This window comes from Mustelus asterias, chromosome 11 (assembly GCF_964213995.1).
Source record: "Mustelus asterias chromosome 11, sMusAst1.hap1.1, whole genome shotgun sequence".
NCBI classification, from domain to species: domain Eukaryota; kingdom Metazoa; phylum Chordata; class Chondrichthyes; order Carcharhiniformes; family Triakidae; genus Mustelus; species Mustelus asterias.
In genome coordinates this window covers 34,258,395-34,281,013 of record NC_135811.1, presented here as the reverse complement: position 1 = coordinate 34,281,013, position 22,619 = coordinate 34,258,395, and the positions used below count along the sequence as shown (strand labels likewise).

The following is a 22,619-nucleotide window of genomic DNA, read 5'->3' as shown; positions in this document are numbered from 1 at the left end:
CGACGACGGATCAAGCCACCGGTTCGTCTGGACTTGTGATATTGTTTCCGCTTCACCCCCGTGTTGTTTTTTTAAAAGGAAGGGGTGAATGTGGTGGACCTCAGTTGTGCCTTTGTCCTATATGGACCACCGTTGTGTGTGTTTGTCATACCTGGACACATCCCCTTCCAGTTTGGTTCCTCCCCTCAGCACCTAGTATAAAGGTGGCTGTCTCCTCCCCCTTGTTCAGTCCAGGTCGGTTATTTGTTGGGATCTGCTCCTGATTCTGTTGTGAATAAAAGCCTACACTTATATTGGCATATCGGTAGTCTTTCGTCTTATTGATAGCGCATCACGCGGCTGAAAAATCCCAGCCTTTGGTTAAATGATCTGGATGTGAAATTTCCATCGATCAGGCGCGTGGATTTGGAGGGCACAGAAACGGCTGTGAAACGTATTCCAGGGCATGATCTGCTTCAGAGTGTAAGTGGCCAATCAATGGCCATTTAGCCCAAAAAGCACGCTGGGAAAGACTCGGCATTGTGGGAAGAGGGTGGGTGCCGGAAAAAGAGAGGACGCGGGCTGACGCTTCTACTGTGCTCCATCAGGGGAGCTGCGGAGCTGTCTCAGGGAGTTGCAGACCTGTAAAAATATAACTACAACCCAAAAACCGTGCAAAGAGTGTCATGCCAGCAAATTCAAACACAAATATCAGTTTGCAGTCAACTGTTTAAATTTTATTTCAGCCCTGACAATTCATCCCGCCCTGGATCAAGGTCGCGGCTAAAACGTAAAGGCCATCTGGCCAATCGGCTCACCCACATGCCAACCATAAAGCAGACGGGCCACATAAAATTGTATTCAATTGCCCCCACAGAGTAAATGCTGAGAGGATGTTTCTCCTCATGGGAGAGTCTAGGACCAAAGGGCATAGTTTCAAAATAAAGGGTCACCAGTTTAAGACTGGGATGAGGTGGAATTTCTGCTCTCAGAGGGTTGTGAGTCTTTGAAGCTCCTTGCCACAGAGAGCTGTGGGGCCAGTGTAATTTTTAAGGCTGCGATAGATTCTTGATCAGTGAGGGAATCAAGGGTTACAGGGAAAGAGCAGGAAAATGGACATGAAGAATGTTGGATCAGCCATGATCCTATTGAAAGGTGGGGCAGGGGGGCAAACAGTCAACTCCTGTTCCTATTTCTTATGGTCTTATGATCTTATGGTCTTAATGGACTTAATTGCCTGCTTGATTGTCATTGAGAGTGATTCGAACTCTCAGGCGTGCCTGCCCACTAAAATATTGCGCAAGTGCATGATAAGCTTGGGGCGCGGGCATGACATTTTCTCTTGCAATTTTGCGCACTTCTAGGTTGGGTGGGCCCGCCCGCCCACCCAAGCAATGTAAAATTCTTGTCCTGGTGTCTGTTTCTGCTTCATTAGAACCCTTTTCCAGGTTATGGGATACCTAACCTCTCTTATTTCATCTGCCCCTCCTATTCACCCTATCCAAACTCATCTCAATTCAACCCACACACCAATCAGAGCAAAGTACTCTGCTTTGATCAGTAGCCCATCTACCACCTTAACCATCCACTCCCTGCAGCACCAGCACACCATGGCTGCAGTGTGAATTAGCTACTGGATGCATGGAGCAACTCGCCGAGGCTTCTTGGAAGGTATTCCCACAATCACGACATCTGCCAACAGGTGCATGGGAACATTGTCGTATCTGAGTTTTCATCCAAGTCACGCATTGCCCTGACGTGGACATACATCACCGTTCCTTCATCAGCACTGAGTCAATTTCTTAACCTACCAGCATTCTGGGAGTACCTTCACCACATGGATAACAGAAATTCAAGGAGGGAGCTCTTCACCAAGGTCAGTTTGGAAATGGCAGTAACTGTAAGCCTTGCTGGTGATGCCATATTACAAGAAGTAATATTTTTAAATGTTATACCTCTTATGCTATCCTTTTGCACCCAGACTTTACCATGACAACCCATCTTTCCCTCTACTACTCTGTTCTGTTATTCCATCCTATTTCATTTATCATTTCTGTTTTCTTGAATCATCACCTGCCCTTTATTTTTTATACTGTAATGGCTGAACAGGATTCCATTGATTTCGCGAAAAACATTGTAATGATTTCACAAGAAGACAAGAATTAAGAGCAGGAGTAGGCCATTTGGCCCCTCAAGCCTGTTCCGCCTGGCAAATGATCATGGCTGCTCTGATTGTGGCCTCATCTCCATTTTTCTGCTTGACACCCTTATAGATCAATAATCAATCTAACTCAGCCTTGAATATATTCAATAACCCAGCCTCCACAGCTCTCTGCTGGAGAGAATTCCACTCACTAATGACCCTTTGAGAGAAAAAAAATTCTCCTTATCTCAGTCATAAGTAGGAGACCCCTATTGTAATGATGCAAGTTCACAGACTTCAATACAAACACAAAAGGTAAAGTTTATTTATTAGTGTTACAAGTAGGCTTACATTAACACTGCAATGAAGTTACTGTGAAAATCCCCTAGTCACATAGACCAGCACCTGTTCGGATACACTGAGGGAGAATTTAGCATGGCCAATGCACCTAACCAGCACATCTTTCAGACTGTGGGAGGAAACCGGAGAAAACTCATGCAGTCACAGGGAGAACATGCAGACTCCACACAGACAGTGACCCAAGCCAGGAATCGAACCTGGGTCCCTGGCACTGAGAGGCAGCAGTGCTAACCACTGTGCCACCGTGCCGCTCCAGGTGGTTGAAAGTATTTATTAACAAGAAAAAATACATAGTCCAGCTGCCCCAGTCCCTACATGTCTTCTGCCCAAGAGAAGACTCCACCCCCTGGGGTGATTACCACTCTCAGTCCTAACTGGTCCCCCAAGCCAGGTGACCCTCTTCTGCTGTGTTGCCCTTAAAGGGACAATCACCACAAATCAGCACACCTATGTTTTAAACTGTGTGCCCTAGCAATCCTGCAAAGCAGTCACCTCAATGTTAGCCATCATCACCTTTCCCTGGGGAGCATGGTTGCTTTGTACTGGGAAAATGAAGGTTACAAACATTAAATTATGCACAAGCACAATTTAATGGTTATGTCAGCCAATATTTGCACATTGCACATGAAGTAAAACAGAACATAAACTACTATGTTGCTGATGTTTATGATTTCCTCATTACACGCACTGTAAATACTAACAGAAATGTTTCGAAGAAACATAAATGATTGTAGATACAAGTTGCTCACCATTTATGCAAGTGGCTGTAAAGCCTTTACAGCAGCAAATTTGGTGAAGTGTGAAGCTTAAATGTGACTGTAAATGTGTTTCTTTTAAATGTGCAGAGAGCACGGTTTTTCAGGTTACTGTCTAGAAATCACCCACCTGTAAACTGTCGCGGTTTCATACGGAGCAAATAAATCAACTCAAACACTCCGCATTTTGTGGATCAGATTTTAGTTTAATTGCAAGATCTTGTATCACCGTAACATAAAACTCTAACCTGTGACTGCTGAGACAACAGAAATGTGCGGCTCCAATTCTCCCAGTCCCTTTCTTCATGTGTGTTTATTCATAATAAATAGTGGGGCTGTCAAAGAGACAGTTTTTTCCCACATGTATCCCAGATTCAGAATTCACAAGTGGTTAATTTGCAAGCGAGTTGCCCTGGTGATAGTCCCAGATGGGGTATTACATCAAAAATGTCTAGATAAGGTACTGAGTTTGTACCACAAATAGAAGTTAAATGATTAAACAATTATATTTTAATAACATTTTTCAAGAACCATTTTCTAAATGCTGTGAACAAGGAACCATAACAGATGTTGGTGTTATCAGGTATTCCAAACGCCTAATAGAAAGAATGATATTCTGAATCCTCCTTCTCCCTCAGCGGCACACAATCACTAATGTGTTGGGGACTTAGCTCAGGACTAATTCTCTAAAACACTGCTCTCAAAATATTGGTGACCTCCCTTCCCTTACATCCTAGCTCACATCTGTTGATGTTCTATACATTTTCTTTCTCCACAGATCAACTTTGCACCATCTGGTTTTCTACATGTGCTGCATAGCCTAGGGGGTAGTTGATATAATTTTCATCTGTAGAGTTTCAATCCTAAGAGAAATTTTACCTTCCAGTAATGTTTGAGTTGGCTCCCCATCTGAAATCTTTCTCAAGCCATCAGTAAGCCATCATGTGGCTGACTTGGTGTGATAGATTGAGATAGGGACCACACAGAAACAAACAAGAACTTTGAAGGATGCTTTGGATTATTTCTTTTACATTGCACTTTTTTTTCTGCAAATATAGGAAAACATTTTTTTTAAATGTAGGAATCCTCACGATGGATCTCACAACAACGCTATGGCTGAAATGTAGACAGATCCTTAAAATGTGCCAGCTGTGCATTTCTAGACTGGGCCAACCAAGGAGCAGCCAGGATTTTCACAGTAACTTCATTGCAGTGTTGATGGAAGCCTACTTGTGACATTAATAAATAAATAATAAATATGATCGAGACAAATCGAATGAATTCCAAAATCATGGATTCAAACATTGAGTGCAACAGACCAATAGAATAGAAATGAGGTTGTTGTAAAATAGAAATGCTGGAAAATAAACATTGATCTCATAGAATCCCTACAGTGCAGAAGGAGGCCATTCAGCCCACCAGGTCTGACTGACCACAATCTCACCTAGACCCCACTCCCATAACCCCACACATTTACCCTGCTAATCCCCCTGATACTAGGGTCAATTTAGTATGGCCAATCAACTTAACCCACACATCTTTGGATTGGGGAGGAAACCCACGCTGACACGAGGAGAACGTGCAGACTCCACACAGACAGTGACCTGAGGCCGGAATTGAACTCGGGTCTGTGGCACTGTGAAGCAGCAGTGCTAACCACTGTGCCACCGTGCCGCCCCGCTTAGTATCGGAAAAGATAAAACTCAAGCTAACAGTAAAAGCAATGATATCACCAACATTTTTTTTATTTTTTGAAGTTTCAAATAGTTTTTTAAAATTCTTTTTACTAATTTCGGTATGGAATCTGTCGGTGGCAATCTAATGATACATTGGTAGAGGCAGCAGGAAATACTGAGGATTTCAATCATAGGATTCAGGAAACGTACAAATTGACACTTAAACATAGAAATCCAGCAACCATGGGAAATTAAAGCCAGCGTTTTATCATGAGAAGGTCCATTGATGAATGAGTACCTTTGGTATCCTTTCTGAGCAGCTACCATAAGTGGAGGGAACCCCAACTCATCAAGAATATCCACCTTCACATTTCTGGAAGAGTAATAAGAGGTCAACGTGAAATTCTTTTGAACTGTTCGTACTAATAGCAGAAAGTTTCTTGTAAAGTTTAAATACCACACATGAAGAATGAGCAGTTGAGTGGGCAGCTGACACCCACGGAACCACATCTAAATTTCAGATGAGGTGCAAGATAAAGAAAACTCCCATATTAAAAAATACAAAGAGGGGCAGATTAACACCGAGACAAGTGGCTTTGCTGAACATTACTTTTTATAAAGTACTTGAGTTTACAAATGATTTAGAATTCACATTATCATTTGAGTTCTCCAGAAATAGTTGTCATATAACTGGTTATGTTTTGGTTTGTATGTAATTGGAGTTCTTTGACTATACATTTCTGTGACTTATATTTAACATGGGGGCGGGAGAACCTCGAGCCCGCGGTCTCCATCTGCGGGAATGGCGGCGGAGGCTCAAGATCCGGCGAAACCCTAAAGTTGAGAATCTCATCGGCAAGGTTGCGATATCTGATCTTCGCCGCCCCTCGCTGTGACACAATCAGGTGCACAATGGGCGTGAAACTGACTTTAAGATGTTAAATGTTATTAACCACCTCCCTCGCCATATATTGACCCCTCAACGTATTTTCAAAGTTCGCCGATGTTACAACAGCTTCACCCAGACGTGAACCTGTCATGGGGATCTCCCAGGGGCGTAAAGATGAGTATATAGCCCCCTGGGGAGAGGAACATGGCCAGGCAGTGCCCTGGTAATGCCAATTGACACTGCCCCTTGGCACAGTTTGGCATTGCCAGGTTGTGCCCACCTGGCCGTGCCAACCTGACAGTGAAAATCTGTGCCGGGGCGGACCCTAGTGGAGTTTGCCACCATTTACTGTTCGGGTGGAGCGGTGGAGGGGGGAATGCTGCCATTGACTGTTTGGGTGAAGGAGGGGGGTGAATGCCATTATTGACTGGGCATGGGGAGCTTGCGGGGGGGATGCCAGCTTTCACCGTGGGCTGGGGGATAGATTATATTTTCCTCTGATTGGGGCACCCTTCAAAAACAGTGCCCCAATCTCAGTTTAGCCGGCTTTAGCGGCATGTTTAGGCCCCGTCCCTTCAACATGATGGTGTGTAACATGCCCCCCTGTCTTTTTGTGCAAAGTGTCAGAAGATTTGGAGAAGAAATCAGCCTCTTCCTCCGGATAGAAACACGCCGGTTTTCAGTCAGACCCTGACACTTGGCCATTATTTGGTAAGATTGTTTTGTTTGTAAAAGACTGAAAACTGACCGTCCTAAACCTATTTAGCACCAATATAGAAAAATCAGTATTAATGGGCAGGATTTTCCAACCCACAGAAGGCGACCCCCTGTGGTGTGTTCCCAGGCGGCAGACGGGACAGGCGAGACACAAGAAACGCGATAGACATTGGTGGGACCGAAAGGTCTCATTGGCGGCTAATGATGAATCTCCTCCTCCACGGGGAGGAACCAGAAAATTCCGCCCAATGTTTCTTCATTTCACCCACAAGGTTGAATTGTATCAAGGTCAAACCTAAAGTAATAAAGTTTATTTATTAGTCACAAGTAAGGCTTACATTAACACTGCAATGAAGTTACTGTGAAATTCCCCAAGTCGTCACACTCCGGCACCTGTTCGGGTCAATGCACCCTAACCAGCATGTCTTTCAGACTGTGGGAGGAAACCCACGCAGACACGGGGAGAATGTGCAAACTCCACACAGTGACCCAAGCCAGGAATCGAACCCGGGTCCCTGGCGCTGTGAGGCAGCAGTGTTAACCACTGTGCCACCATGTCGCCCATAACCTACATATTATCCTTACAGATCTTGGTCAGGTTTTCTTCTTTTTTTTCTTCAAACGTCCTGCTTTTCTGTATGTCATCAAGCATCGTTCTCTGAGTCTGACCTCAGCGGGCCCGAGGATGAATTCTCCCTCAACAATAAACTCTAATACTGCCACCTTCTGCTTGACACTAATTCTTTTGCAACCGTATAATCACTAACACAACCGTATACTCGTATAATCAGATCAGTGGTCGGGGGAGGAGGGAGGCGGGTCAGATCATTCTCTGGTTGGAGGGGGGAGGAGGGGAGTGAGGTCAGATCGTTGTCTGGTTGTTGGGGGGGGGGTGGGGAGGAGGAGGAGGCGGGTCAGATGTATTTCTGGCGGGGGAGGGCCGATCATTGAGTGGTGGTGGGGGGGTAGGAGGCGGGTCAGATGACCCTCTGGAGGGGAGGGGGAGTGAGCCCAGACCATTCTCTGGGGGGGCGGGGGGGGGCAGTGAGCCAGATCATTGTATGGGGAGGTGGGGAGTGAGGCCAGCTAGTCGCCTGGGGGGGGGGGGGGGGGGGGAGGGGGGGCAGGAGGGAGTGAGCCAGATCGTCGTGCGGGGGGGGGAGGGTGGTGAGTGAGGCCAGATCGTCGTCTGGGGGGTGGGGGGGTGAGCCAGATCGTCATCTGGCGGGGGGGGGAGGAGTGAGGCCAGATCGTTGTCTTGGAGGGGGGGGGGGGAGGAGGGAGGCGGGTAAGATGTATCTCGGAGGAGGGGGGGCAGATGGATCTCTGGTGGGGGGGCAGATGGATCTCTGGTGGGGGGGCAGATGGATCTCTGGTGGGGGGGCAGATGGATCTCTGGTGGGGGGGCAGGGGGGTCCGCTGCCACTCTGCGGGTGATCGGTGGGGGGGGGGAGGGGGGCAGGCGATCTGTCTGGGTAGTGGGGGGGTTGGATAAGGGGGACCCCCCCACTACCCAGACTGATCGCCACCCCTGCCCCCCCCTCCTCCCCCACCGATCACCCGCAGAGTGGCAGCAGACCCTCTGCCCCCTCACCAGAGATCCATCTACCCCCCCACCAGAGATCCATCTGCCCCCCCCCCACCAGAGATCCATCTGCCCCCCCCCTCCCCCCCGAGATACACCCTCGCTCCCACTTGTCGCTCCCAGGCCGCTTTCTCCGCTTTCTGCGGCCCGGGAGCGATCTGACACGGGCGCGCTTTTTCAAATTTTTTTCGAACTGCACATGCGCAGTTCAGAGCTCCGATCGTTCCAGCAGCGCTAAGCCCCGCCCACAGCGCGAATGGGACTGGAGATGGCTGAGAGCGTATGGGGGCGCCTGAAAGCGGATTTTTAAGTCGGATCTGTACTACGCCCAGATTCGGCACTTAGAATGAAAATGGTAAAATCGGACCCAATGTTTTTAACATTCTTATTTCATGAATGGGACAGAGTAGGGCAGTGCTTCAGTTTTGTGATTCTGCATTGTTCCACACTGCAGCTTTATAAAGAGAACAGATGTGACATCAACAAGGTTAAAAAGATGTTTATTGCCATATTTTCTATTTTATAGTTTTGCTCTAGTTGCTTTTCGCATGGAAGGACAGCTCAATATAATTCCTGCAAGCACTCTGTGCTGTCAGCTTCTGATTGTTCAATTCTGCTCTAGGGACAGGACATATTCAGGGGTCCAGGGTGTTGACTAATAGGTATGAATCTGAGTACAGTTAGGTCAGGCTGTTGCTGGCTGGTCTGTAGAACCATCTTAACAACTTTGCCAGGTTTCAGTGAAGAGGTCATTGCAGGGCTAATTGGGCTGAAGTTATCTTAGTCCTCTTAAATCTTTGCTGATGAATAGTCTGATTTATATATTATTAATTAACTTTATGGTGCTGTTTGCAGCCAGGTGAATAAGCCTTGTATAAAATTAGCTAAGTTACAGTTTCCTGGTTCTAAGGGAGGGCTAGGGATACCAAATATTAAGATGTGCCAGTTATATTCCCACCTTAGATTTATATGTGAATGCGTTAAGGGAGACGCCTCCTCCATATGGCTTGATGTTGAAGTTGATCAGTCCTTGAAGTCGCTTTTATTTCTTAGGGTGGTATTAGATACGTGTGATAATCCTATTGTTGTTAGCACCGTAAGGGCTTGGAGGATGGTCCGTGAATTGGAAGGGAAATCTAACTTCCGCTCTTTCTCCAATTCATGGTAATCCGGATTTCCTACCAGGTTTTATGAACTATGGTGTTAATATATGGGGGGAATAGAGGTCTCTGCAGACTAGGAGACGTACTTTATGGCACTACCCTATTATTTTTTGAGCAGCTGTGTCACCAGTTTGATATCCCAACGCACTCTTTTATTAGATATTAGCAACTTAGGGATTTTGTCCTTAAAAAGACAACTCTTCTTTTGATGCTAAGATTTCCCCGGTGGAAAAATTCCTGCTATTTGTAGACCTCCGACACTTTGTAGACCTCAGACACTTTGTTAGCACTCTATGCTCTGAATTGGTGATAATACATTGGACAATCTGCGGTTGTGGGAGAGATACCTCACAGTAAATATTGACAAGGAGACATGGAGAAATATTTGGGAATATGCTAATAAAATTTCAGTTTGTATGAGAACAAAAGAAATTCAGCTTAAGATACTGCACTATCTACATATTACTCCAAGCTTGTGGCACATGTTTAAACCCACCATATCCTCGTTGTGCCAGAGGTACAAGGTTGATGTGGGAGATTACCTGTATTGTTTCTGGTGGCGTGTCAAGATTAAGATCTATTGGTTTAATATTCTCAAAGAGCTTGAGAGGCTCTTTGATGCAGCCTTAGAATTCAATCACTTGCATCTGACACTGGGTCTCCCAGGCAAAATGCTCAGTGATGCAAATCGGAAATGGCTGTTCAATATCCTAACATTGGCAACATGGAAGAATATCCTTTGCTCATGGATTAGTGATAAGCTCCCTTCAATTCAGAATTGGCATAAGATCATTCTGGAATGTATACAATAGAAATTTTGACTTGTTTGCTTTGAGCTGAATTGGATACATTCCATAAAGTTCGGGACCATTCTTTTAAAGTTCTGGGCTCAGCATTGTCTAGTTTACCACGTCATGTTTTCCATAAGTTCATTGGCTCTGTAGCCATTATCTTGTGAGCTTGGTTGTGTACCACTGAGCCAATTGTGGCTATATCCTGTTATCCTGATATCCCTCCGCCCTTTCCTTTGATATATCCTTTTATTACTTGGTGGGAGGCCTTGGATACAATGAATAATCCAAACCAACTGTGTCGGTAATTTATTTTTCCCACTCTTCCTTCTTATACTTGTTTGAAAATGATACTACTGAACCAACCTTTGAGAGTTTGCTGGGTTACTTGTAGCAAATGAAAAAAATCTTCAATAAAAATATACTTAAAAAATAACAGTTCAATTTCACAACGCAACAAGAGCTCAGCCAAAAGGCTGGGAAGCAACAATTGCAAGTGCTGATGTTAAAAAATAAATTGACTCCTGTCTCAGGGAATAGTAGGAGTACTGGAGTACTGGACTTCAACCCAGACAAATGTGTGGTGGTTCATTTTGGCAGGTCAAATAGGATGAAAGAATATAATATTAAGGGTAAGACGCTTGGCAGTGTGGAAGATAAGAAGGATCTTGAGGTCCGGGTTCATAGGACGCTCAAAGCAGCATCGCAGGTAGAGGCTGTGGTTAAGAAGGTGTATGGAATATTGGCCTTCATCAATAGAGGAATTGAGTTTAGAAATTGGGAGATAATGCTGCAGCTGTATAGGACCCTGGTCAGACCCCACCTGGAGTACTGTGCCCAGTTCTGGTCGCCTCATTACAGAAAGGATGTGGAAACCATAGAAAGGGTGCAGAGGAGATTTACAAAGATGTTGCCTGGATTAGGTGGCATGCCGTATGAGGATAGGTTGAGAAAACTAGTTCTTTTCTCCTTGGAGAAGCGAAGGATGAGAGGTGACCTGATAGAGGTGTATAAGATGTTGCGAGGTATTGATAGAGTGGATTCTCAGAGGCTTTTACCCAGGGCTGAAATGGTTGCCACAAGAGGTCACAGGTTTAGGGTGCTGGGGAGTAGGTACAGAGGAGATGTTTGGGGTAAGTTTTTCACTCAGAGGGTGGTGGGTGTGTGGAATCGGCTGCCGGTAGTGGTGGTGGAGGCGGATTCGATAGGGTCATTTAAGAGACTTTTGGATAAGCTCATGGAAGTTAGTAAGATAGAGGGTTATAGGTAAGCCTAGTAGGTAGGGACATGTTCGGTGCAACTTGTGGGCCGAAGGGCCTGTTTGTGCTGTAGCTTTTCTATGTTCTATATTGGGGGTATACCAGCCCCTTTTGTATGTTACATTTTATATATTTCACACTTGCACTGACCACGATACAGGTATCAGTCAGTGCGAGTGTAAAATGTAGAAATTAAACAATCTGAATTGCACTTGTATGCTGAATATTGAAGATTCTCCTCAGTAATTTACGAGTATATCTGGGAACAATTTCTGCATGTTAATTAAAATATAGCCGATTGCATATCAATGCAACAATACAATGATTTGGAAACAGAATATCAAGTTCAGAGTAAAACGATTGAAATTTGTCAACTGCAAATACGAAGCCTGTATTGGGAAAGGAGAATCAATACCTTGACCTGGTATAATAGAAATCAGTGAGCAAATGTAAGCAATGTCACCTACCCTGACTGCAGTATGCGGCATACTTCCTCAACATCATTCTTCATTATAGCATGGTGCAGATGCTTCCCATTCATTGGTTCTCCAAATCGTAAAAGGTAACAAAAAGTAAGGGTTAAAAGCTATATGCCAACCCCATGAAAAAGAAGAATAAAACAAGGTTGAATATTTATTACTGTATTGAGTAACCAAGATGGAAGGAGGGACCTGGGAGGGGTAAAATTAGGATTCCAAACATAAAGTTGACATTGTCAATCCCAATTGTAGCACAGGAACTCGTAGGCCGGAAGTAAAATGGGTTAGGTGAATGATAAAGCTCCTTCTACACTGACCCAAAATCAGCCTCAAGTCAATGCTTATCAATCATTACCAATTGGAGAATTCCTGAAAATATTCACATGCTCCCATCTTAACTTCCAAAAGACGTCAAAAGCTATTCAAAGGAAGACATTGTTTAAACTACTTAAATAACAGTAATGAAGGGTTGAACTTTAATCTAAAAAAGAGTGGGTTTTGGGCTGGTTGGGGTGGGATAGGGGGGGCATGGATAAAGTCACAGTAATCTGTTTCCTGACCCAAATCTGCCTCCAACCCACTTATTTCCAACTTTAACTGAGACTGGAAGTTGGAGAGGAGACCACCTCAAACCTAGGAGATGGGTTGGAATTTTAAATATGACAACGAGGCTGCAGGTTTTTGATCTGCCTGTTTTTGGCCGGGTATCGCAAGCATCAGGTAACCCAGCAGCTTCCTCAAGGTGATGGCTTGGTGGATTCACCAGATTAGCACCCTCACATTTACCTCTTGGGTCCAGGTCTCTGCTTAAGAAATGTCCATGATTGGACACCATTCCAACGACCATCACCCCAAGTCTCCCATCGTGCCAAAAGACCTCTCCACCCCCCCCCCCCCCCCCACCACATCAAGAGCTTACCCAATTGACACCTCCACCCCTTGTCCCCTTCAATTAACATTCTCAGGATCAACAGCCCCACCCAACTGTTACCTACCCTCCCACCCAATCTCCATCCCTACTCATGGAGACCTCAACTGCAGATAGAGTAATTCAGATTGTACGTTCCATACAACTTTCTGACCAACACATTACTTGCGAGTCAGGTTGAGAAAAATTCTGCTGGATGTGTCAGCAAATACATGTCTCGCCATCAACATCCAAACCTCGCCATCAACATCCAAACAAATTTTTAAAAGTCTAAATTTCTAAATAGCTTTCCTACCTCAGTAGGGATACAGCAAATGATGACAAATTCTCTGCCATTGTGTACAGCGCAACCCACGCTCAGTAGAAAATTGTTTGAAACTGTCCAACTGGTCTCCCGCAGGAACTGTGTAGATATTAAAAAGAGATTAATCCCTCTCATCGGTCTGAGAAAGATTCAAAACAACAACCAGAGTGAATAAAGATGGTGTGATAATCAACAGTGTCATGTAATCACAAGGAATCAAAAACATATATGTCTCAGAGAAGTCTTGGATCAAAGATGAGATGAAAATATTTTGCTTTCAGTCTGAGGGATGAGCAATCTTTGATAAGGGTGCATAGGACCAAAGAAGTGAAAGGGAGCCAGGAACATTGACTTTGATGCCACTTTGATAAAGAAAGGAAGAAAAACAAACTCAAAGTTGGCAAAGAGCTGAAAACAGAAGTATACAATTATGTCTCCCCACACTCTTGTCTCGTTGTGAGACTGTTATCACATTGTTTATCCAAGAGGGCATTTTGGTTGGTTTGGATCATCAACAACAGTTTAATTCTTCAGTGCCCCTGGCCCCCTTCTCCACCTCTCTGATGCTGCATACCCTCGACAAAGAATGCTTGCTGCTAAAACTGAAAGCAAAATGTTCTTGTAATCTTATCTTTGATACAAGAGTTTTCTGAGATATATGTTTATGTATTCATGAGACTATGTGGCACTGTTGATTACACCATATTTACACTTTAGGCTGTTGTTTTGTTACTATATTTGATGTCAGCTCACTAATGAGAGAAATTAACCTTTTTCTAATGTTGACATGGGTCCTATTTGTTATAATCTTGGACAGAACAGCAATTTTTAAAAAAGGAATGTGAACTCCCAGCTATTAACTGAAAGAATTATGATCAAAGTTTCATGTTTAAACCAAAATCCTTTATGGTATAAGAGCTAAACTAAACAAGTACTATTAACTTAACCCTTTATTTCATAAACACATACTTTAAAACACCAAATCTCAATCGAACGCTCCACGTTCTACTTTTATTTCCATCCAAGAGTGTCTCTAAACTTCATGTGTCCTTGCGGTTTTCTGCACTTCTCCATTGTGTGCCACAGCTCTCAGGAATTCAATTGCATTATCCTCAATGTTCCCGCTACTCTTTGAGGTATGGGATTTCTTGCAGTCCTTCTACTAGCTTCTAGCTAGGCAAATGCTCCAACTTTCTTTCAGCACCTCACATTTGAGTATTCCCCAACTCCAATATTTGTGCCTAGTAATTCCAAATCAGAAACATCTCTGGTTTCTGATAGCCCTCTGCTTCTAGTTCCAGCTGCTTTACAGCTCCTATCAGGCTCTCTCTCCGCCTTCTCAAAACTGCTCTGGTCCCAGACTTCAATTCATTGTTTTGGTAAGGAACCATACGAATAATTTAAACACCTTATTGAGACAGCTGTAAACATTCTGTCTCCACCAAGAAGCTCAGTGGGGTAACCCATTGTTTCGTTTTAAATACCTCCTATTATGACCTTATAAAATAAACATAGGCTACCCTTTGATTTGCAATTGCTTTCGGATGGTTACTAGCTTCTCAAACCAGGTATTGTCATTTATCTCAACATTTAAAAATGTCAATCCCCAAACTTAAACTCCTGAAACAGATGAATCATGAAATGATATATTTGTAAGACTATAGTTTGGGTGGTCTCAAGTCAGTTTGTACTAAGCGTGGGTGCACTGTACAAAGCAGCAAAGAATTTCAACACGTTTTCAGGAATAAATGTCCAGTTGACAGTAAACAAATGGAAATCCAACGTTGGATCATATAAGCCTTTGAGAGGAGTCAAAATACCACCAGGACTGGTCTACATCGAACTGTTTCAGACAACTAAGACATCACCTCAACCAACTAATTGGACGCGATAGTAATGTGCTGATGCTAATTCAGCGCATCACAAGTCCAATTCTTTCAGCCCCTGAGTAAGAGATTGTATTCTGCTTTCTCTTGTATCTGATGCGTGAGATCAAGTTGACAACTCAATCAATATTCCTTTAGATCTTAAACTGAACTGCGTACACAATAATTGAGTGCCATGAAAGCAATGCAAGGCATCGCGAGTTATAACAGAAAAAGTTGAAAAGCCTGGAACATTCTTAACCAGTACATCAACCACTGAATGAACCAACTCTACATAAAACTGGAACAGTGTTGTAAAAATTATGCTATAGGGAAAGAAAGGAACAGTGTTCGGTGAGACTCACGTGTAGTGGAAACAGTCACAATTGGACTGTAGGCATAGCATCCTGTAGGACTAATGACTTTTAGTCGGAATCTATATAGTGTGGAAGCATCAAGGCCGGTCACAACATGCTGCTTGGCATATCCTCTGGGAAGATAAAGACATAAAGGACCAAACAAATAGCACCAACCTTAGTAAATCAGGTTAAGGGTGTGAAATGCATTTTAAATACCTGTTTATCAAATTGTTAAGGAACAGTATTGTCAAAGATTGAGTGCCATCTTTATAAAAACATGAATTGTGATCATTTTAATACCCTTTTCCACTGAGATATTAACATAATCGTCTTTCTAATTACATTACTTGTGAACAGCCTGACTGGATTACTGAGACTATTGGAGTGAAAGAACCACGGGCGCTGTATTAATATCAGCGTGTATACCCTTCAACCTGGGACTCTCCAACTGCTTGTTAATTTGGTAAATACTCAGTTGTCATTCCCCTCCCCAGGACGGGAAACCGCACAATCCTGTAACAAAGGTGCTGGTGCTCAGACATAACGGTTCATATTATGTAGTTCAGCATGAAGAATTACGGTCTCATCTACTCATAAATAAGCCTGGTGATGGGGTACTGTGCAGAGCGTACTTGATTTCATAAATTTAGAGGTGTCAGAACATTCCTCTCCAGTGGTTAATGGGCTAAAAAAAGGAGCAGGTTATTGGTGAAAAGGAAACACATTATCAAGCTCATCAGAGAGAGAAATTGCTTCTTTTTTACACTGATAGGATTTAATTTCATACAGAATGAAGGTAAGTTATGTTGCTGTGCTAAATTAATGTCAGCTTCCTGCCTGCCAGTTTGAAGCCAGTGTACTCCTGCCACCTAGTGGTGAGTTCCAGCAGGCAAGGAAAGCTAAATTTGTGTCAAAATAACAGTGAAAAAGATGGACAAAGATGCTCGCAAGGACTTCTGCTGGAGTCTCAATAGATTAGAATTGCACTCAAGAGGTCAGAGAATTATGATTTGGAACAAACAATGATTAATAATTATTCTGTCCAATTATTAGCAATTGCTTGTGTTTGCAATAAATATTTCAAATATCTAAGCGGCTGGAAGTGTAAGATGTTCTAAATTATTCTTAGTGAAGATAGGTTGGACTAGGCGTTTTAATGCGGCACATACGCAGAAATGTCTCTCCTGAGGCAGCAAGCTGATCTGTAAAGCAGCTGTCAGTATAGCTGCAGTGGTAACATGCACAATGTTGTTATTACAGCAACAATTTGACATTGTTTTACTGTTTTACTAAATTTAAATGCTCAAATAGCAAACCCACAGCATAATTGTGAAGCTTCACAGTTAGTTAATTCAGCAAAATGGAACAGGAAGATATTATGTCTAAAAATTTGTATTCATTTTTTATTAATATCATACATACTTCAAATATTAAGTTACTCAACCGAGTCAGAACAAATGAAAAAAGGACATGTGTTTTACTGTCAAGTTAGTTATATTGTATTCATAGTGTGATATCACTTGAAATTGATTATGTTTCCCTTTCATGACACCTTTTCAAGAAACATAATGAAAAAGTCATTTTTCGGGAAATGTAGAAACATGATATTGACATGAAGGCAATGCATGTAATGTTTTGGCCTAAATTAATTCCACACAAACGATGTCTGAATATCTTGCAAACATGAGGCAACAGACAATACAATTTAGGTTGCAAATCTTGTTGTCTGATACAATCATGGCAAAAACTGTGTGGGCAGCACGGTGGCACAGTGGTTAGCACTGCTGTCTCACAGCGCCAGGGACCTGGGTTCAATTCCCAGCTTGGGTCACTGTCTGTGTGGAGTTTGCACATTCTCCCCGTGTCTGTGTGGGTTTCCTCCGGGTGCTCCTGTTTCCTCCCACAATCCAAAGATGTGTGGGTTAGGTGCATTGGCCATGCTAAATTGCACCTTAGGTTAGAGAGATTAGCAGGGTAGATACATGGGGTTATGGGGATAGTGCCTGGTGGGATTGTTTTTGGTGTAGACTCGATGGGCCGAATGGCCTCCTTCTGCATTGTACAAATTCTATGAGTTATCAATGTTTTTCCTTCCATGGACAATGTATTCCAAATATATTTGATCTCCAAAAATAAAATTTTGCAAAACTCACCCTGTTCCTGTGGAAGTATGTATGTGAAATTCCAGAGCATTCATCTACATTTGCAGCATTTAAACAAGGCTTGTTGTAGCCAAAGGACGTGAACGGTGACAATTTGCATTCATTTGGGATAGGGGTAGCAGAATTTCGAATGGGCAAGAGTATGTCAGGCCAGTGTCAGTCTTGCCCAGCCTGTTGTGAACAGGGCTTGGTTGTAACATCACCCACCTCTTCTTCCTGAGGTTTCTGCAATCACAATGGGCCGCAGCCAGCACACTCAGTCAGGGAGGCGCCTGCAGCCTACAAATGGGGAAAAGACATTGTGGGGTATCCCAGACTGCAGGGTGGGTACATGTTTAACTGTGTAAATAGGCTGAAGATGGGGAGGGGTAAGGTGTACATGGGGCATAGGCACATCCACTTCAAGATGTTCATAGGAACAGGAGTAGACCATTCAGCCCGTCAAGTCTGTTCTGCCATTCAATACGATCATGGTTGATCAGACGCTTCAATGCCTTTTACACCTAATATTCCCAGAACCCTTTATGTTATCGTCAGTCAGAAATCTATCAATCTCTGCACGTCCTCCCCATGTCTGCTTGGGTTTCCTCTGGGTGCTCCGGTTTCCTCTGAAAGACGTGCTGGTTAGGTGTATTGGCCATGCTAATTTCTCCCTCAGCATGCTCGAACTAGCGCTGGAGTGTGACAACTAGGGGATTTTAACAGTAACTTCATTGAAATGTTAATATAAGCCTATTTGTGACAGTAATAAATAAACTCAATGCTTCCACAGCCCTCTGGAGCAGAGAATTCCAAAACCTCCAGAACCCTTTGTGTAACAAAATTTCTCCTCCTCTCAGTCCTCAGTGGCAACTCCCTTGTTTTAAAATTGTACCGCTGTACCACAACCAAGGGAAACATCTCACCTGCATCTACCCTGTCTATTCCTTTAAGTATTTTGTAGATTTCAATGAGACCACCTCTTACTCTTCAGAACTCAAGGAAATTCAGGACCTGTTTCCCCAATCTCTCTACATAAGACAGATAGGCTAGAATCATAACTGCCTGTGTAATTGCTTACAGACAGGAGAGAGGAAGAAGAAGATTGCGACAGAGTCACGTGGCTCACTAAAGGGAGGAGCAAAACCCTCAAGACCAAGGGCTTCCTCTAGATACAGGGGGTGAGGCTGACAGAGGTGGTTCCCAAAACCTAGGTGGAACAGAAGTTACATTCAGATGAGCGAAATCCAGTATTGCCGAAGGCTCCGCATGTCCAGGGTACTGGTTACTCACATTTGCCACATTCTCCAGGGATTGTCACCACGGGAACTGGGAAGGCATTCATTCCCAGTGCTTCTGAAAGTAACGGCTACTCTGAATTTCTGTGCCACTGGCTCCATAAGACCATAAAACATAGGAATAGAATTAGGCCACTCGACCCATCGAGTCTGCTCCGCCATTCAATCATGGCTGATATTTTTCTCACCCCCATTCTCCTGCCTTTTCCCCATAACCCCTGATCCCCTTATTAATCAAGAACCTATCTATCTCTGTCTTAAAGACACTCAATGACCTGGCCTCCACAGCCTTCTGCAGCAAAGAGTTCCACAGATTCACCACACTCTGGCTGAATAAATTCTTCCTCATCTCTGTTTTAAAGGATCGTCCCTTTAGCCTGAGGTTGTGCCCTCTGGTTCTAGTTTTCCCTACTAGTGGAAACATCCTCTCCAGGTCCACTCTATCCAGGCCTCGCAGTCTCCTGTAAGTTTCAATAAGATCTCCCATCATCCTTCTAAGCTCCAATGAATACAGGCCCAGAGTCCTCAACTATTCCTCATACGACAAGCTCTTCATTCCAGGGATCATTCTTGTGAACCTCCTCTGGACCCTTTCCAAGGCCAGCACATCCTTCCTTAGATATGGGGTCCAAAACTGCTCACAATACTCCAAATGGGGTCTGACCAGAGCCTTATACAGTCTCAGAAGTACATCCTAATTGCCGACTGAACCTGCAAGTTAACTTTAAGAGAATCTTGAACAATGACTCCCAAGTCCCTTTGTGTTTCTGATTTCCTAAATATTTTCCCATTTAGAAAATAGTCTATGCCTCCATTCCTCCTTCCAAAGTGCATAACCTCACACTTTTCCACATTGTATTCCATCTGCCACTTCTTTGTCCACTCTCCTAACCTATTCAAGTCCTTCTGTAGCCCCCTTGCTTCCTCAATACTACCTGTCCCTCTACATATCTTTGTATCATCTGCAAACTTAGCAACAGTGCCTTCAGTTCCTTCCTCCAAACCGTTTATGTATATTGTGAAAAGTTGTGGCCATCCTAAAAAAGCCCCCTTTATATCCACTCTCTGCCTTCTGCTAGTCAGCCAATCCTCTATCCATACCAGGATCTTACCTTTAACACCATGGGCACTTAACTTATTTAACAGTCTCCTATGCGGCACCTTGTCAAAGGCCTTCTGGAAATCTAAATAAATCACATTCACTGGTTCTCCTTTATCTAACTTCCTTGTTAACTGCTCAAAGAACTCTAACAGATTTGTCAGACATGATCTCCCCTTGACAAAGCCGTGCTGACTCAGTCCTACTTTATCATGTACCTCCAAGTGCTCAGGACTCCTTCCAGGACTCCACTGGGGAGCTCTGTGGGATCCCTCAGGCATCCATGCACAAATGCATTCATGAGGTTACAGATATCAGTTTTGCCAAGGCCCACAATTACGTCAAAGTCAATATTTTTGATATCCCACTGTCACTGCAGTTCCAGCAGGACCAAGTCTGGAGGCTTGTCACCTGCCTCGGACTCTGCAGAATGTTGGGCTCCAGCAGTCCCCTGAGGCCTCTGATGTCCCTGCCTCTGTCTGTTGTGGACCAGACTGTGTGCTGTGCTCACCAGATTGTGAATCCAAGCCTTGTTAAAGTTTAAATTTTATTTAACTTTAAACCTTACATTAACACAGCAATGAAGTTACTGTGAAAATCCCCTAGTCCCCACACTCTGGCGCCTGTTTGGGTGCACTGAGGGAGAATTTTGCATGGCCAATGCGCCTAACCAACAAGTCTTTTGGAATGTGGGAGGAAACCGGAGCACCTGGAGGAAACCCACGCAGACACGGAGAGAATGCGCAAATTCCTCACAGACAGTGACCCATGCCGGGAATCGAACCTGGATCCCTGGCGCTGTGAGGCAGAAGTGCTAACCACTGCGCCGCCCAATGTCTAGGTCTAGGTCCCACCTCGGTGGGACACTCTGATGAAGAGTGTGGATGAGAGGCATAATGGGTCTTCAATAGTGCTGCACTCGGGTTCTTCATTGGAGGTGTCCTCTGGGATAGAGCTAAGGGCCTGGCTGGTGTAGAGAGTTGGGCACTTAGCAGAGATGCCAGTGAAATAAATTCATGATAATTTGTGCATGGCAGCCAAGTCCAAACCAGGACAGTGCATTCACAGTAATGTTGACTAATGGATGATCTGGTTCAGGATCCTCACGTGGGTTTTTGTCACCAATCTCACCATCAATGCAGGCACGGTCCACGTCTTCTCCAGCCTGTTCAATGGCACAATTCCTGATGTCTATGAGGGTCATTAGCACTCCACCTCCGGACTGGTTTCTCCCAGACGTGCTGGACTTGTGTGTGTGTGAGAATGATGAGCTGTTTGACTTACCCTGATGACACAGATGAGATTATTCATCCTCTTCGGCACTGGGCTGTCCTCTTCTGTGCAGTCTTGGCAATGACCACTCTGCTGCCACTTCCCAAGCCAGATTGGTCAGCTTGCTGGACCTCTGGAGGCCAGAGGTGGGGTAGAGGGCATGGAGACAAGCCTCCATGGAGTCCAGGGAGGTATCACTGAACTTCAGGACGGCAGTGTTCTTGTCTTTGGGGCCATCCATGCATTGTGCAGCGGTCCTAGGCTGCAGAGACTGAGGTCAGTGTGCACAGGTGCAGTTTACATATGGCGTCCGGAATGAGGAAGGGTTAAGGTCACGGAGTGGTGAGGGAATCAGTGGATGCCTGTGATTGATCCAGCATGTTCCCCATGCCTGTGTAATTAATGAGGTGGGGATCGGACCACACAGCGTGCAAAACTGCCACTGCGTCGGGCAGGGAAACACGGATTTGGTGCAATTCAGGGAAAATCCCACCCAGAGACTGAGATGGGAACTGCTCCTGTAATATAAAGCAGAAAATACTTTAAATGATCATTAGCTCTGGGGCACTTGTACAGAGAAACAGTGTTAACCTTGCGGCTTGAACGGTTCTGATAAACGATCTTCCACCTGAAACGTTAACTTTGTTTCTCGCTCTGCAGAGGCTTGTAGACCTGCTGAGCATTTCCCATATTGTGCATTTTATTTCATATTTCCAGCATCGCTACTTTGTTCCGCAATTCCTCCGATGCCCTACGCCATAGCAACAACTTCCAGTTCCCCGGCCCAAGCCGCCTCTTCTTCACCATGGTTGTCCAATCCCTCTATACCTCCATTCCCCACCAGGATGGCCTCAAAACTCTTCGCTTCTTCTTCAAACAGAGGTCTGAACAATCCCCATCCACCATCACTCTCCTGCACCTGGCTGAACTGGTTCTCTCACTCAACAATTCCCCCTTTAACTCAGCTCACTTCCTCCAAATAAAAGGTGTGCTATGAGCACCCGCATGGATCCCAGTTAAGCCTGTCTCTTGATGGATTGTGTGGAGCATTCCCTGTTCCAGTCCTACTCCAGCCCCCTCCCACAACTCCTTCATCGGTACATCGACGAATATTTTGGTGCCACTTTATGCTCTCATCTGGACCTGGAAAAATGTATCTATTTTGCTTCCAATTTCCACCCCTCTATCACCTTCACATGGTCCATCTCTGACACTTCTCTTCCCTTCCTTGACATCTGTCTCCATTTCTGGTGATAAGCTGTCCACCAATATTCATTACAAGCCCACCAACTCCCACAACTACCTTGACTACAGCTCTTCACATCCCACATTATGTAAGGACTCCATCCCATTCTCTCACTTCCTTTGCCTCCGCCTCACCTGTTCTGATGGTGCCGCTTTCCAAAATAGCACCGCCGATACGTCTTCCTTCTTCCTCAGTCGTGGTTTGACACCCACTGTGGTTGACAGGGCTCTCAACCGCATCCACCCATCCCCTGGGCCATTGCTCTTACCCCCTCCCCTCCTTCCCAGAACCAGGATAGAGTGCCCCTTGTC

The 22,619-nt window shown here is 44.5% G+C and overlaps 1 protein-coding gene across 1 annotated transcript in view; it reads right to left on the bottom strand.

Moving 5' to 3' along the window:
- The window catches only part of fank1 (fibronectin type III and ankyrin repeat domains 1), a 59,021-nt gene that overhangs the window by 24,946 nt on the left and 11,456 nt on the right, over nt 1-22,619 (bottom strand). Inside the window, exons 2-4 of the mRNA XM_078222904.1 lie at nt 15,259-15,383; nt 11,785-11,863; nt 5,212-5,286 (exon numbers count right to left, since the gene is read on the bottom strand). Of these exons, the coding sequence (XP_078079030.1) occupies nt 5,212-5,286; nt 11,785-11,863; nt 15,259-15,383 (279 nt within the window). The remainder of the gene's footprint in view (nt 1-5,211; nt 5,287-11,784; nt 11,864-15,258; nt 15,384-22,619) is intronic.